Source organism: Typha angustifolia, chromosome 11, assembly GCF_048772165.1.
Source record: "Typha angustifolia cultivar Huaian chromosome 11, ASM4877216v1, whole genome shotgun sequence".
NCBI lineage: Eukaryota > Viridiplantae > Streptophyta > Magnoliopsida > Poales > Typhaceae > Typha > Typha angustifolia.
This window is the reverse complement of record NC_133249.1, coordinates 3991200-4007434: the sequence shown is the minus strand read 5'-3', so window position 1 is coordinate 4007434 and position 16235 is coordinate 3991200. Positions and strand designations below refer to the sequence as shown.

At 34.7% G+C, this 16235-nt stretch overlaps 2 protein-coding genes and 1 non-coding gene across 4 annotated transcripts; 2 read left to right on the top strand and 1 right to left on the bottom strand.

Moving 5' to 3' along the window:
• Nucleotides 1-113: 113 nt before the first annotated feature.
• On the top strand, nt 114-195 carry TRNAS-AGA (transfer RNA serine (anticodon AGA)). Its single transcript has one exon. It is a non-coding gene; the product is annotated as a tRNA-Ser (tRNA).
• Nucleotides 196-2192: 1997 nt separating this feature from the next.
• Nucleotides 2193-3634, bottom strand: LOC140770529 (probable WRKY transcription factor 40). The gene is made up of 4 exons (XM_073111754.1): nt 3432-3634; nt 2991-3341; nt 2724-2840; nt 2193-2613 (listed from the first exon to the last, which is right to left on the bottom strand). The coding sequence occupies exons 1-4, from the start codon at nt 3537-3539 to the stop codon at nt 2347-2349; spliced, it is 843 nt and encodes a 280-aa protein (XP_072967855.1). The 5' UTR covers nt 3540-3634; the 3' UTR covers nt 2193-2346.
• Nucleotides 3635-8669: 5035 nt separating this feature from the next.
• On the top strand, nt 8670-14257 carry LOC140771372 (alpha-soluble NSF attachment protein 2-like). 2 transcript variants are annotated; one of them, XR_012106152.1, is made up of 10 exons: nt 8670-8921; nt 9543-9592; nt 9681-9753; nt 10009-10088; nt 10362-10513; nt 11513-11672; nt 11763-11810; nt 12116-12196; nt 13305-13474; nt 14121-14257. XR_012106152.1 is itself a non-coding variant. In XM_073112887.1 (9 exons), exons 1-9 carry the CDS (start codon nt 8777-8779, stop codon nt 13383-13385), a joined length of 870 nt encoding a protein of 289 aa, XP_072968988.1. In that variant the 5' UTR covers nt 8670-8776; the 3' UTR covers nt 13386-13652. The 2 variants fall into 2 exon arrangements, 1 of the variants encoding a protein (XP_072968988.1); XM_073112887.1 differs by lacking the exon at nt 14121-14257 and having other exon boundaries at nt 13305-13652.
• The last annotated feature ends 1978 nt before the right edge of the window (nt 14258-16235 follow it).

Here is a 16235-nt window from a genome sequence, read left to right as displayed (position 1 = left end):
GACTTACTGCTGATGTAACTTTCATTTGACGACTTACTGCTTATGTAACTTTCATTTGACAACTTAGAATTTAAGAGACTTGAGAAAATAATTGTCACACGACCAATAACCCAGTGGTCGTGCCGGAGTGGTTATCGGGCATGACTAGAAATCATGTGGGCTTCGCCCGCGCAGGTTCGAATCCTGCCGACCACGTTAGTCACTGATTGTTTTGACTTTTGTCACTTCTTTAATCAATCGACTGTTATTTTAATACTTCTCTTTCTTCTTCTCATCCACTACAAGGAGTATTTTGGTTATTTAATATAATTTAAATTTTTTTTTTTGGTAATATCACATTAAAGGTGATGAATGATATTATTATTCTAACTTATGATTAAACGTACAGTTTTTCTAAACCTATTTATGACAATTTATTTGAGATGTAAAAAATAAATTTTGTTAATTAAATTTTATAGTTAAACTATATCCAGAAAAATCGTCTAAATGAGATATTCTAACATAGTACAATTGTAAATGACTACAAGTTCAATTCTACTCCTACCAACTAGTCTTTGGAGGAAAATAATCATAATGATTGTGGACTATATATGAGGGCTAACAGCAACAGTGTAGACCAAGTTAACCATCTTTCTCCTCCTATTGGTAGCTGCATCCAGTCTAATCATAATGTGACGGTTCTGTGGAACATTTAACCAATAAAAGAGGACGGGGTGAATATTTAGAGATTCTGATGGTGACATTTTATTGGCAGGTGGGGGGGGGGCACGGCTAAACCGGCACGGCTAAACTGTAGCTTTGCGATCATGATTGAAGCATGGGCCTTGAGAGAGGCTTTAACTCAAGCTAAGAGTTTAGGTATTCAAAATCTGCTTATTGAAACAGAGTTCGCAATCTCTCATTGGCTCCACAAAGAACGGTACAAACTCTTGGACCATGCAGAACTTGATTGCCGACATCCGAACTTTTATTTTTGGGTTTTGACAACTTAATTATCAAACATAATTATAGAGAAATTAATTTGGAAGCCGACCGGACTGCCAACCATACGCGAGCGACGGATACTAATTTTTTGTGAAGGGGCTTATATCACCCTGAGTTTAATTTAATTCTGTGTAAAACTGCTAGTGGCACCTTGTACAGGCATAGAAGTGGGTCGTAATTTTTTAGGCTTTCCGTCTTTGTTTAATGAATTTATTTTTCTAAAAAAAAAAGAAAGGGGCTTTTAATCTCTTTTTTAAGTTTTCTTATAAATAATAAATACTATATAAAGTCAGCTTGCTTATCGATAGGAGGGAAAATATTTCAATATGAATCATTTTCTAGTTCAAAAGTCTTATATAAATTCTTTTTTTCTTTTAAATTCTGCATATAATTTGTTAAATCGGATAACAACTTCCAAGTCTCTTTCAGCTTCATCAGGTTCATCAATTTTAATGACGTGATAAAATTCACCTAATTACGTATTTAAATCTTAACGTTAATTAGATAGATATAATAAATAAATAAAAAGAAAACTGGCAGACTGGAAAAATAGTCAAAAACTGGGTTAAGATAAGAGACCAACTCCACCCCCCCCACCAGCGCGTGGTTTGACTTCGGGGGCCATCCCTTGTCCAATCAACCGACAAGCATCTACCGCACGTGTCTTTGACTGTTATATCTAATATGGCACCAAAGCTAATTTATTATTTTGTCACCTTAAGCTTTTAGTACATGTTTATCTAACCTGGTTGACATTTTTTTTTCAGCAAGCTTGCAGATAAAATGTGGTTTTTATTAATTTATTTATTATTATTTCATTAAGTTGAAGACAAACTTTTTTTCTCCAATCTTTTTTAAACCTTTCTATTCCTGCTATATTTGCCGGTTTACTAGAGCGATGATTCTATACTAATTAATTAGTTATTAAAAATAATTTTTATTTGTTGATAAATTAAAAGGTATATAAGATTTTTTTTATATATATGATTGAATTAAATATTTTCTTATTGCTTATCCTTATAATCTTTTTCTTAATAATAGGAGCGGTAGCCTCTATGAATTTATTATTATTATTTTTATTTGTTATAAAAAAAATAGATAGTTAAGAGAGAGAAATAAAATATGATTAATTTATCTTATAATTTAGAAAAGTGATTGCTACTTTCAGTTTATATGATCTGTACTTTTGATTAATTTAATCTCAATCATTTAATTAGAAAAGAGAAACTAATAATTCTTATTGGAACATTTGCGTATTTACAAAAGTTCTTCGTCTCCCCGGGGGAGGATGGGCTCGGTCAACTCTGATAGAAAGAAAGAAGGTAAGAAATAAAGAAAGAGAAGTAGTCCAGACTTTGATCTCTATCTCTCGGCAGAGAAGGCTGCGGCTAAGGCTGCTTTGAATCCCGGATCTTTAGCTAACAACACAGCCATTTCCTCCATCAATCTAGTGTTATCCACCTTTGGGTGTTCTTGTCCCACGATGAGATGATCCATCCTTATTACATTACTGGAGTCCAAGGTTGAGGAGAGGCCATTAATGGCGCCGCGCTGAGGAGGGAGGCCATGGGTGTGCTCGCCTTCATACGTTGCTACTAAGATGGACTTATCTTCTGCACTTCTCTGCACCTAATATTGGTAATGGAAAAGATTAACCATATATTTAGGTTTACAAACTCAATTATGGCTAGCTTATATATACATACTAAAAGAGAAAATTGATTGAAATTTATATTCACCTTCTTTTTAACTGGGCAAGAAGGAGCAAATGAGCATCTGAAGTAAGCTCTTGGGCAAGGGTTGTCCCTAGTCACTTTCTGACCATATTTTCTCCACTGATACCCATCTCTCACAACCTATCAGACAAACAAGTCACTCAATTTTATCAGGAAAAAGAAAAGAGAAAGAAGACCCCCCCCCCCCCCCCCCCCCCCCCCCCCCAAAAAAAAAGACTCAAATCTCGAGCAATTCTTGCATTCAAAAGGATAAAGTTTAGTTAGACTTACGAGGGTCGAATCCGAGGGATCCGTTCGGACGCAGAGTTTGGAGACATTAGGTTTAGAATCTAATCTCCTCGTTGCTTTGCATGGATATTCATCGCTTGACGTAGTGCTGTCCGTCTGATTTCCCCCTCCGCGGTTAGCCGTTGGATCCGGGCTCTCGCTCTTCCTCTTCCGCGTAGGAGAGACGGTGGCGGTGGCGGTGGCGGTGGTGGTGGTGGTGGTGGTGGTTGTGGCCATTAGATCGAGAATCTGGTTGCGGAGATTGCTATAGTTTGTGGTCATGGTGGTGAGCATCTCGTTTAGCTTTCTATTTTCTTTGCTCACCCGATCGAGCTCCTCTTCCAACAATTCAACCTAAATTTCAAACCATCAGCAACTGCTTATAATTAAGCGTGATTGTGCGAGAGTAGTAAGCTATATATAACATAAGAAACAAAAGCAAACCTCTTCTTTTCTCACGACGAACTGCTCCTCCATCCGAATGCCCGAAAGGCCGACCTTGAGGTCGAGATCGAGTGATGATGAGTGATTGATTAATGGCTTGTACTCCATGACCCAGCAAAAAGTGGCGTCTTATGCTGCTGCAAAGATGGAGATGGAGATGGAGGTCCAGGCAAAATAAAAGGAACGAAGGTAAGTGGAGGACTTCGTTTGGGGATTATATAGGGAGAGGGAGAGAGAGAGAGAGAGAGAGAGAGAGAGAGAGAGAGAGAGAGAGAGAGAGAGAGAGTCTAAAGTATATAAAATAAGAATTAAAGGTTTATTGGCACGGGGGCAAGATTGAATAAATCCAAGTACCTTTTGGCTTTTGGAGGCAATCAAACAAGGAAACTGTTCATAGACCAGTCACCATACGGAAGTCTTTTGCAATACATAATTAAGAGTTCAAGTCAAGGAAGACTTCCACAAAGTCTACATTAAGAAAAGATAAACAAACTAAAAATTAAATTAGCCCTCGACCGAGTTGTAAATGGGATCGACCTTCTGCACTCGGCTCTTCTTCTTCTGATTTTATTTTTAATCATTTCTAAGGCCGCAGGCCATAGGCTATTCACACTCATATTGTAAGACTGTTGTTTAAATATAAAATAATTAAGTTATGATTTTTTTTCCTTCATAATTTAAATTTTATAGAGTAGTTTGTGTGTTAATACCGTATCAAATTTTTAGAGTAATTAAGCATGGTTACAATTTTAAAGATAGAATAACCTTTTCTTTTTCTTTTTCTTTTTTTAACCGGAAGTGATATTTATGGAGCACGAAAATGCTATTAAGGAAGAGGAGTGATGACCTATTTACTGAATAGTTTCTCTTTCATAATGGATAAATGATGGGCATAATCGTCATTTTACATATGTCCTCTTGAGAAGGAAAAGATTCATTACTTAATCACCATGATTATTAAGCCTAGGTCACACATCAGCAATCAAAATTTGGCAGAGTAATTTTAGGAAGAACTATTCTTAGGTGTAGTCGACTCCAATTATAAATAATTACGTGGAGAAAATTATTTAGTAGTTTCGTGTTTAGCTCGACAGCTCAGCTCAGTTGATGGTTCAGCGGTATTTAGTTCAAAGCAATAGCTTAACGACGCATAAGTTTTGAAAAATCTTGACCATATATTGGTTAGAATTTAGTAGAACCTAATATCTCTACATCTAAGAAAAATCAACTTTTTCTTGTAGCTTATATCTGGCTTTCGGACTATCACAAATAATAATATAAAAAAAAAGAGCCAATGAATAATATGTGAAAAAGAAAGACTGAGAAATTTTCTCAATTCGCTTTCTGGTGGTGGAAGAAGGGAAGACGAGTTGACTTGTCTTATTTGGCCATATCAATTGATTCTAGTTGTCTTTCTCAACTCAGTCATGCTTATGTATTTTTAGGTGAGCATTCTTGCTTGAACTTTCTATGGCGGCGACGAGAGTGGATTAATTCATAACATAAACTACTTAAATATAAAAAAGTTTCTAATAACTTATTATGATATCAAAGTATGAGGTCTTGAATTTACCATAATAAACGACTGCAAGAAGCAAACCAGCCCACAATTCTGTCTATATACTTTGACTTCAAATATACAGATTAGATGCAATAATTAAATTTTAATCTATTTAATAGTAAAAGAATAGAAATACTCTTATTTTGTTTTGTATACATTACTCTCAAATTAAGGCTTATTTGTTTAGATTTCAATGTATAGTTACAAGAAATGCATCCATACAAAAACAATATGTTTTGATGGATATACAAGCAAAAATTAAATGGTTATTTATTCAAGAATTCATGCACATTGTTCATGCTTAAGATGCAATAATTAACTTTGGTTAGTGTTTTAAATCTCAAAGGATACCTCCTAATGGTGCTACCCAGAAAGGAGGAAATTAATAATAAATTACTCTTGTGTTTGAAACTCTTAGAGGAATAGAAGCTTATATTTTTATAATTAACTTTGGACCTTTTTCCATTTGAAATATTCTAATCAATCTCGAATATTGTGAAGAATAGACAAGCATTAATGGCGATGTTGAATTATTAGAATTAATTGGACTAAATCATAATTCAACAATGAAATTGACAAAGGTACATCTTCCAATTGGAAGGTGAATGCTTCTTCTTAGAAATTAAAGTGACTCATGGAATCTTATTCAAACTTGGGTATAATTGTACATCATAAGACCTCCTAATAAGATTTGTTAATTGACTGTTACCATATAAATAAATTAATTAAATTATTTAATATAGTTATAAATATGCATAGTGCCCATAATAGTATTTCTGTGTAAGTTTTTATCTCTCTCATTCATTATGGGGACTCTAATATTTTCCTCTCTAGTAAGTAATATTACTAAATAATATTTTATATTTCATCCGGAGTTGTTGGATTAAATTTAACTTTAATATTTTTAAGTAGAATTATTTTACATAATTATCACCAAGGACTTTCAAAATATTATTATTGCGGTTCAAAATTATCGTTGAAATGTTTTGACTCGTTCAAATAGAATATTCTCGAGAAATTATTATTAAGATTAGTAAACACACATAAATGACTAAATGCTTTCTATTTATTTGTTATAATTTTAGAATATAAAATATTTATCAACAATTTTTATCTTGTATAAAAAAGATATTTTATATTTAATTGATATAATATTTGATAGTTTAAAATAATTTTAAATAATGTATGAAAAGTCAAAATAGTTTTTTTAAAGAAAAGAAAATCTAAATTATGTTTTCATGGTTAGATTTAATTAATAGAATGTTACACAAGCACACTAATTTCAATCATAATTATGATAATTTGAAAGTTTTCCATAAAAATTAAATAAAAAATTTCTTAAAAATAAAAAAGAAAATAGTGGAGTTGAATGATAAATAAAAGAGGGGTTATGACTTATGATGGGGTTATCTATTTAATAGAATATTTAAAAATATAAAGAGAGTGGAATAATAGGAGGAGATAGATACGGTAGAGGTCATATTATAATGATAGATAGTTGTAACCATTGACTTATATGAAACCCTTCGAAGTCTTTGGTCTTCTTTAGTTCGCACGTGGGAGAAGAGACAGAAGAAATGGCGGCGGTCAAAGGTCAAATCCCCATAAAACCTCAGCTTCTTGGATCCTTCGTGGACTTAGATTATGATAATTAACTCTTTTTTGGGGTTCAATCGGACGGCTACGAGGCCTCCTGCCAGCATATGGGGGCAAGGATTTGGACGGTTGGATTCTCCCACGTTTTAAAGTCCGTTGTTACTCGGACAGAGACGAAGAAGGTTTTCTTTTCTTATTTTTTAAATGGAAAAGCACACATGCAAATTACTTCCTTAATTTTAATCGTGTTTTATAAACCTGATAGGACTTAAAGAAGATGATGGATATTTTGAGAAGCCACTCTACCTACACTATAAGTAAAATAATCATTGAGCTTCAAGAACTTACTAGATTTGAATAAGAAAACAAAAATCGATGACACACGTGCTTTGTTGGCAGGCTACCATTTACTTATTCTCGGTCTTGGTCGGATCTTAAAGCAATGTAGCTAAATAATCTGAGTGACCCCATGGCTACCAAGTATTTCAGAGATGTCACCCTCGTCGGAATAGAAGAATGAATGCGAGTGAATATGGAGAAGGAGGGAGGCAAGTCGGATGGTAAGCGATAACATATAATAGCTAATGGAGTAGAGATGAAGGAGGAGAGGGGCATATTGAACCGATCACAAATGGCCACAAGTGACCTATGGCAACGTTGGGGAGGAGGACACGATGGCGATGAAGGAAACCCTGGTCGAAAGGGATACCAAAATGGAGAGAAAATGAAGTTGACGGTAGAAGGGGGAGGAGGGTAGAGAGAATCTGAGAAACATTAAAGGGTAAGAAAAATAGATAAGAAAAAAAAAATCTCATAGTTAAAAGTGAAAAATATCCCTCCCCTCCTCCCATCCAAAAGCTAGGGGGTGGGTGGGAGAGGGAGAGCTTGTCGGTAGTGCACTGATGAGGAAAGAGGGGGGAATTCCGTAGTTGCTGTCTATGAGATGGACGAAGTTGCTTCCGAATGAAATTGATATTTATGTTAAGACAAAGTATATTGTTATTTTGATTTTGATGTTTCAAATTTAAATATTTTAATCCTTGTGATTTAGATTAAACTACAACCGTCAATGTAAATGACCAAATTACATCCATCATTATTAAATGACCAAATTACATCCATCATTATTAAATGACCAAATTACATCTATCATTATTGACTCTAATATTTCTCGCTCTAAATAAGTTGTTAAATGACCAAACTATCACTACCATTATTAAATCAAAATATATTTAGCATAGAAGTAATTAATTCTTTTTATATTTTCGAGTATAGGGCGATAAACTAAAATAGGGGTAAACTACGAACAAAGGCAAACCATAATTTTGTCATTAAATTAAATAAAAATGATAATCACATACGTCTCTTATCCCTCTATGCTCCCAAATTTGCCGGTTCCACAAAATTTCTCAGTCAATGGTGGATTTTGAGTTCAAAGTCTTGAATTCTAGACCTTAAGCTCAAAATATATTGATGTAGAAGTTGCTACATCTCCTCATGGCTTGAATTCAAGATCTTCAAGACAAAAGAAAACATATTAAATGCAAGTAGAAGAAGTTACATGCATGTGTGTAGATGAACATTTCTAAGTCTTATAATAGAGACTTAAGAGCAGGAGATGCCCATAAGATAGAAAAGGGTGAATTAGAAATAGTAATTCAATTTGTCCATACATCGAGCAAAGATCTACTGCGAGCATATTGCGTTCGAGTTCAACTCATAGATTGCATGCATTAAACAAACGACTATAACCACATTTGCTCTAATATACTCAGCTTCCTTATATCCTCTTTCAGGTACGATCTTAGTTCTACGATGCATGCGGTTGATGTATTAATCCACACCTTCTAATTTATCCTAACAGATCCAGATAGGTTAGTCCTTATATATATTCTAACAAATTGGGCCAAGCTCATGGGCTTATCATAATCAATGGGCCTTGGGCCTTTCATTTTTAGTTCATTTGGATTGGCAAAAGTGGCCCATAAACCCTAGCTTATGGGCCAAATTAATTTTGCAACTTAGGCATAAAAATGGGGTTGGATTACTTGAGCAGCGTATATCAAATCAAACCGACGTATTGCTTTTTCGCTTCTTTCCGGTTTCGTAATAAAGAAGACAAACGGAAGAGAAGGAAAGAGAAGGGAAGAGAAAAAGCTTGAGCAACGAAGGATTTTGGAGTAGGGAGATGGGGGACAACGAGGCGAGAGGCGACGAGTTCGAGAAGAAGGGGGAGAAGAAGCTCTCGGGCTGGGGAATCTTCGGATCCAAGCACGACGACGCGGCCGATCTCTTCGAGAAGGCCGGCAATTGCTTCAAGCTCGCCAAGAACTGTAAGCATTTCTCTCTGTTTCTTCTTCTTTTTCTTTTTTTTTTTTAAAGAAAAACTTTCTGTTTTGTGATTAGTTGTTTCGATCTTATCTCTTTGTGGCCGCATCGCTTCGATCCTTGATGCTGCGTAGAAGTTTCGTCGCATTTTGATATCTTTTAGATCGCGTCGATGCAATAGATGCCGGATCGAAATACGAGTTGATTGAAGTGATCGGTTTTACGGCTGGATTTAGGGAATGACTATTTGTCCTGTGTAGATTGGAAATGCGATATCTTGACAAGTTTCGCGATCATTAGGATAGTCCACCCTCTTGTTGCAATTTGTGATCGAGTGATCATTTATAGATGCCGATGCTTATTTTCTACATGGTAACGATTGGCGCATTTAGATCGAAATGACTGCCTTTTTTTTTTTGGACAAAGACTGCCTTCAATGCGCTAAGTTGACAAAAAAATGATAAGATCAGTTATTTCCTTTTCTGGGTTTGATTCATTTAGTTGTTCACTTGTGATGTTCTTTTTATTCAGATGTAGTCAATTCATTTCCTGCTGAAGAAATGTCTAATCAGCAAAGTAGTGTTATCGTGCCTTCAGCTTACTTGTTTAATATGATTGTGTTGCAGGGAACAAGGCTGGATCTGTATACATTAAACTTGCTAACTGTCATTTAAAGGTTTACTCTTCATTTCGTTTTCATTCTCATTTCCCGTGTATTGGCAGAACATATATTAATGCAGTTAATTCTTTTATCCAACTAACAGTTAGATAGCAAGCATGAAGCTGCGTCGGCTTATGTGGATGCTGCAAATTGTTATAAGAAAATCTCGGCTAAAGGTACTTGCCATATTGTAATATCACCTCACAATTTATTCTACATGGTTATTTTAAATTGTGATTCTGCAACTGTTTTAAGTATGACATTCATCCTTCACCTCTATTCTTGGATTTTGATGTCTCAGTTGGTTAATACTTCAGTTTACGTGTTTTTTTTCTCATGTTTCTTTTGGTGCATAATGAGATGTGTTCCTCCTTAGTGTGTTCATTTATTCTTGTTTTCGTTTTTCCTTGAGATTTATTCTTCTTCTGCAGATGCTGCACAAGTTCTAAACCAGGCGGTTAATCTTTTCCTGGAAATTGGCAGACTAAACATGGCTGCAAGATACTGCAAGGTATACATCTGACCACCATTTCCATTATGCTCAGGAAGCCTGTGCATGTTATTATGTAATCTGAGTTTGCTTTTGAAATATTAAAATGTAGCCGTAATTCTGTATAGACAAATGTAATGCTTGTGAAAGACAGGATTTAGATGCGTGCTTTCAGCAGTGGACATACTCTGGCTGATATGCACTCATTTTTGTGATCTACAAGTGCACAGTGCACACAGATATCCATGATGTCTTCTCAGATATTTTGCTGACCGAGGCACTTTCATTATGCAGGAGCTTGGTGAGTTATATGAACAAGAACAAGATTTAGAGAATGCTATAACTTACTATGAGCGAGCTGCTGACCTTTTCCAAAGTGAAGAAGCGACGACATCTGCAAACCAGTGCAATCAGAAAGTTGCACAATTTGCTGCTCAGATGGAACAGTAAGATTAACAACAATTTAACTGACAAAGTATAGTAAATATGAGTATGCAAGTAGCGTTGATAACAGTTGCATGCTGCTGATACTCCTTTCAGCTAATCTTGTGCAAAAAATAGTATTTTTCTTCCTTTAAAGGAATCAGGCTTCTTTTCTTTCTACTACACTGATCTTAGTATCCTCCATTGGTTTGCTCTACAATTCTACTGGTGGACCTCATATATTTCTGTCATTTCCAGGTCTTACTGTATTCAATATTTTAATTGCACTTCAACTTATGCGGTAAACCAACTTTTAATTCTAATCCTGTCTTGGCCCTTAGTGTGTTTTGGATCCAATTCCTTTTTCTGCTATGCATCTGGGCTCAAGAAGCAAAGAGAAGCAGTTCTAGCATAGAATATTGATCACTTTAGGTGGAATTTAGATGCGTTCTGTTAATAGCTGTATACCATGGTGATATGTGGGTAAGACCAATATTTGCTGAAAACGACATAGTGATGTGAGTAATTCTTTAATTTAGAAAGGTATCCTTGTCGCCCACAGTGAGTGCCCTTTTCTTATGTTGGTTCTTCAATATGTGTGATCTTGTTAGTGTTTCTTTCCTCGTTTCAATTCCCTGTGTTAATATTTGTTCATCCTTTGCCAAATGGAGCACAATCATGCCCTATCATTGTTATAAAATGTCCTCCTTTTCCTCTCTTTTGGTACTTTGTATCATTTTATTATCATAAACTGAAGTTTCTCCCTTCTGGTATTTTTCTTTGACCTCTACATTTGTAAGTAGAATTATGCTTAGGCTTTGTGGCCTCCAACTTTCATATGTTTGACATGTGAAGTTCTTTATTTTGCAGAACCAAGTTAGAGAAGTTCTCTTTTGATCAATAATTCAATATATTTATTTTGCTCATAGTTCATCCTCATGCCTTGATTTTATTTATTATTTGCTTTAGAGAATAAGCTAAGTTCTATTCAGTTTTGCTAACACTGGTTGAAAATTTTTCAGATACCCTAAGGCAATAGAAATATTTGAGACAATAGCGCGACACTCAATTAACAACAACCTTCTTAAGTACAGTGTTAAAGGGATTCTCCTTAATGCTGGCATTTGCCAACTATGCAGAGGAGATGTTGTTGCAATTACGAACTCATTAGAGCGTTATCAGGTCTAATAATTATTTTATTTCATTGTTGACACTATTTTATGAGCCTTATGCTATTCTAATTTCTAAATGAGTGTATGATTTACTTTGCAGGATCTTGATCCAACCTTTTCAGGCACGCGTGAATACAAGTTTCTATCTGTAAGTACGGTTAATTATGAATCTTTCTTTTCCTTCTATGCTGTCAAAAAACTCAAGCTTTTAGTAAATGCATAGCAACATTCTTTAAACCAAACTTTGTATCGGCATCTGCTAACAGTTTTGAAATGTTACTTACAAAGTTACAAGCTGGGCCTGAATTCATTAAAAAATGGTGCCTCAGCCGGCTTTGTGACTAAATAAATTATTGGTACATATTAAACCTGGGAAATCAAGAAGAGAAAGAAACTTGATGAGAATTTGAAAAATAGATCTCTGATAAATATATATCTCGATATGTATGGCAGGATTTAGCAGCTTCCATGGATGAGGAAGATGTTGAGAAATTCACTGTTGTCATCAAGGAATTTGATAGTATGACCCGCTTGGTATGGTTTTTGTTCTGTCAACAGCATGACATTAAATTTGGCATCTCATTGTTCCTGTTTGATGAATGTCTAGCTTTGAGTTGCACTTTTTAACCATATGAAAACTTCATGAAAGTAAATTTTAAGCAGGAAATTATGTCATTTGAAGAACAGAAAGTCTAAGTGCACGTCTTTCATATATATTGGTAATGAGATATTTAAACAATTGGAGCAATTTGTTAGCTGTTCATATTAGAAGTAACTTATTGTTCTGGAGTCAGATATCAGATATGCAATAACTACACAAAGCTACTATCATGACATTTTCTGTTAAGTCACAACATAATGCATAGTTGGCAGCTATTGTGTGTGAAAGCAATAGTGTCAAAGAAATTATCTGTTGGACTATAAAAGTGGTTTGGACATCTCACATTTGTTCATCGTGTATTGAATGGTATAGGCTGCTGACACTTGCAATTGGTGACGGTGTCCACCTCTACTGGTGATTGTTGCTACCATATGGATTGGACCGTTTTCATTATGTCACTATATCCATAAAGAAGATGATCAAATCCAATATCCATTTTTCTTTTCTTTTCTTGCCTGTTTCACGAATTAAATTAAACACAGAATTTTCAGAAAATCTAATGCATTGGTTTACAAAGAGTTTTCAATTATTAGGTAGAGTACTTATAGTTCCACATCCATCCTGGTATGCAGTTTCTGTATATTCTACTTGTTTCTAACAGAAATGGAGACTTGCTGGAGCAGCAAGGATCTTTGTTGAATCTCACCTTATAATGAACCTTGTGTTAAGCGTATAAACAAGTAGGAGATAGTTTTGTACTTCCAATTGTTTTTATCCATAATCTCAAATTGTCTTTTGGTCTTGCAATACTTTGTCTTTGTTTACTTGGTCTCCACTTCTTAATGTTTTTTACTGTTTACCAGTTGGTTATTTGACAAATACAAAAACCTTCATTCATATCGATGTAGTTTCAAAACGAAACGTGCAACAGGCTTGGTTTTAATGTTGGGCCTAGTTTGTACTAGTATTTAATTGTAGCGACAGGTGGCCCACAGCTGCTGTCAGTATTCATTTGTCTGAAACCAGATCAATTGACTGCAGGATTCATGGAAAACCACCCTCCTCCTACGAGCCAAGAATGCCTTAAGCGCTAAGGAGCAGGAAGAAGATGATCTGACCTGAGTTTTAGGGTCACAAATCCCTCATTCTTATTTTATTCTGTTTTGAGTATGATTGAGGTTGTCAGCTTATCTACGCAGCGAAACTTGGAGGTCAGAATGTTTCATGCCGCCCATTTTATGTGCATTTTCTCCTGCAGATTGTTTGCCTTATCCACCTGACCATCACTTGTACTGTTAACTACACCTGAATCATCTGCAATATAACTGGGTTTGTTTTATTTCATGGTTTATAAGATATACAGCAGCGACACCCAGTTATTTGTCTCAACTTTCATCTCTAGTATTTGTTAAGAAGATTTCAAAAGATGTCTTCCTATTGATGTCTTTTTAATTTTTTACCAAGAAAAAAAACAATTTGAGATCCACTAAGGTGCATGCATCTTTTGAAGATATAACCACTCCACTTGCCATGTACCAGAAGTCTGCATAGTATGGCACTGTTCCTTGATCTCATCTCATTCTCACACATCTTATCCTCATCCTTAACTTTTCTTATCTTACATAAATACTATCCTCAACTTGCCCTATCCTCCATAATTTGTTGTTTCTTCCAATTTCTTCTTTTCAGTAAATATATGTATATCTCTTCTAATGACAACTAATTTTGGTAAAGTTAATAGTTACGTCACTTATGACTAAGGATGTCATATCATTGATTTTGATTCTAATTTTAAATAATTATTATTATTACGGAAAAAATTATTTAATGATAAAGTGTTTTGACTTAATGGTTCAGAGGAGCGGCTCAACGGTGTGACGGCAGCTTAAAGCAATGTTAGGGTGATATTTAGTTTTAGTTTGAAATAACAGCTTGATGATGTATAATTTAAAGCTTAAATTAAATAATTTAGTATATTTGCCGAGTTTTGATAAGACTGAGTGACTTAATATTTAAGAATGATTGATCTTTTATTCAACATTTACTTAGCCTTCGATCCATTGAATGATAAAAAGAAAACACTGGTACTATTGGCTGATCCACAGTAACAGCATAAGTAAGTGCTTCAATGCACGTACTTCTCCCCCACAATATTTTTCGTACATGGAATGCTTCTTATGACCTCAATAAATGAATCACAAGCGTTCATCCCGTGACTCCTGTCTCCTTGGTGGCATCAAGACACCTTTTTCTTTCCTTCTTGGCATGCCGCTATCTTGTGGTATACTGGTATTAGCTTTTGTCATACCATGAGCAACTTTCTGCTAAGTATGAGAAGAAGAAAAGGTCACAATAGCCTTGTTTGCTTTGAATTCAATTGCTTCCCTCCCCTAACCTAATTCAATAACTAAATATTAGACCCCTTTCTTTTCTTTTCTTTTTTCAGTTCATTACTCGCTCTTCAAATAAATACAAATATATAACTTTTAATACCACTTCTAATTCATTTCAATTTTACTTTCTTAGATCTATTTATTCTATATCTTATTGAATTATATTTAATTGAATCTCTCATCTTTCTCTACATCAAAACTATATAAATTAATAATATATACTTAAGCTCGCGAATAACTAGCATGACACTTAAATAGTGATAAGCCATAAAGAAAAATAAAAGAAATTCTTTATATAACATCACCAAACGAACGAATGAACCCATCGCAGTGAATATTACCATTGGTCAGGTCAGGTTCATGCTCTTATAATTATCTTGGCTTTAGATTTCATGTCGTACCAAGTACCAACTTGCACAGTACCACCTTGCATAAAGACAGTGTATTATAAAACATCCAACGTACTTGCACAATGGAAAACGACACAATTCATGGGAAAAAAAAATGAATTAAATTTTTTTTTATATAGCTTTTGGACTAATACAACGTGGCATTTCTTCGTCCAGCTAGTTCGATCGTCAGGATGCCTATCCTCCTAGTTGAAAACTTTATAAAGGATGTTTAGGTTGTTAGTTGCCATCAAACATTCATATATTAGTTCACCATTAATGGAGGTCATGCCATCTTTGAAGAGTTAACCTTCTTCTTTCTTTTCCTCTATATATATATATACACACACACTTTTCTTTTCTTTGAGTAATTACGTCTCGTCGGCCAGAAAATTTTATTTATTTTTGAATCATATATGCAAGATCTAGTGGTGCAGTTTAAATCCTTAGAACGTTGAATGCCTGACATTAATTTCTCTCAGAGAAGCCTGCCTCAAAACTCTCTCTGATAGAAAAGTACCCAGTTGTTGATCAAGTCACCAGAAGTACTTTCAATAATGGATTCAGGAACTCCTATTGCTGGCAATAACTACTTGAAAGAGATGGAGTTACTGTGACAAGAGAAGGATGAGGAGATCTAGCTGAAATCAAGTGGGCTATTTGTCCAAGAACAAGTTGTGGGTAATTGAATTGGCAGACCAAGTTGTAGATGATACAACGAACCAAGACAAGAATGGAAGTCAAGAGGACAGAACTATCCTTGATTCAAAACAAGCAACTGGATAATCTTATCTAGATTGATTTGGTTTAACTTAAAAAAAACCTTTCCCTACTCCTAATCTTCTCTTGGGAAGTTTGGAGTTTGACAAAGGTGGCCGGCTAATTGTGGACTTAAAATTAATTATCAAACAACTAAATGTTTGAATACAATGGATTATTTCTTCAGCTGTTCAATCCTTATCATGTTTTAAGGATTAAGTATGCAATCAATATTTTTCTTTCACAGCTTAAGATAGAAATAACATAAATGATGCGAAAATTATTGTCCTGAGATTAAGGTAGAGCATGAAGTAGATAAGATAGAAATAACATAGATGGATAATGTTTGTATTAATAGTGTCACTCTCCTTCATATACTTTGTTTCTTCTTCAATCCAAGATCACCACTGATAAATGATGATAGATAGAGA

What these genes read in the sequence shown, in the direction of transcription:
- LOC140770529 (XM_073111754.1), bottom strand. Translation starts at nt 3,539, where the DNA reads ATGGAGTACAAGCCATTAATCAATCACTCATCATCACTCGATCTCGAC. An exon ending in ATCCCTCGGATTCGACCCTC is followed by an intron (nt 2,841 to 2,990) that starts GTAAGTCTAACT and finishes TTTGTCTGATAG; the next exon opens with GTTGTGAGAGATGGGTATCA. An exon ending in CTTGCCCAGTTAAAAAGAAG is followed by an intron (nt 2,614 to 2,723) that starts GTGAATATAAAT and finishes TACCAATATTAG; the next exon opens with GTGCAGAGAAGTGCAGAAGA.
- LOC140771372 (XM_073112887.1), top strand. Translation starts at nt 8,777, where the DNA reads ATGGGGGACAACGAGGCGAGAGGCGACGAGTTCGAGAAGAAGGGGGAG. An exon ending in TTGCTAACTGTCATTTAAAG is followed by an intron (nt 9,593 to 9,680) that starts GTTTACTCTTCA and finishes TCCAACTAACAG; the next exon opens with TTAGATAGCAAGCATGAAGC. An exon ending in GTGAATACAAGTTTCTATCT is followed by an intron (nt 11,811 to 12,115) that starts GTAAGTACGGTT and finishes TATGTATGGCAG; the next exon opens with GATTTAGCAGCTTCCATGGA.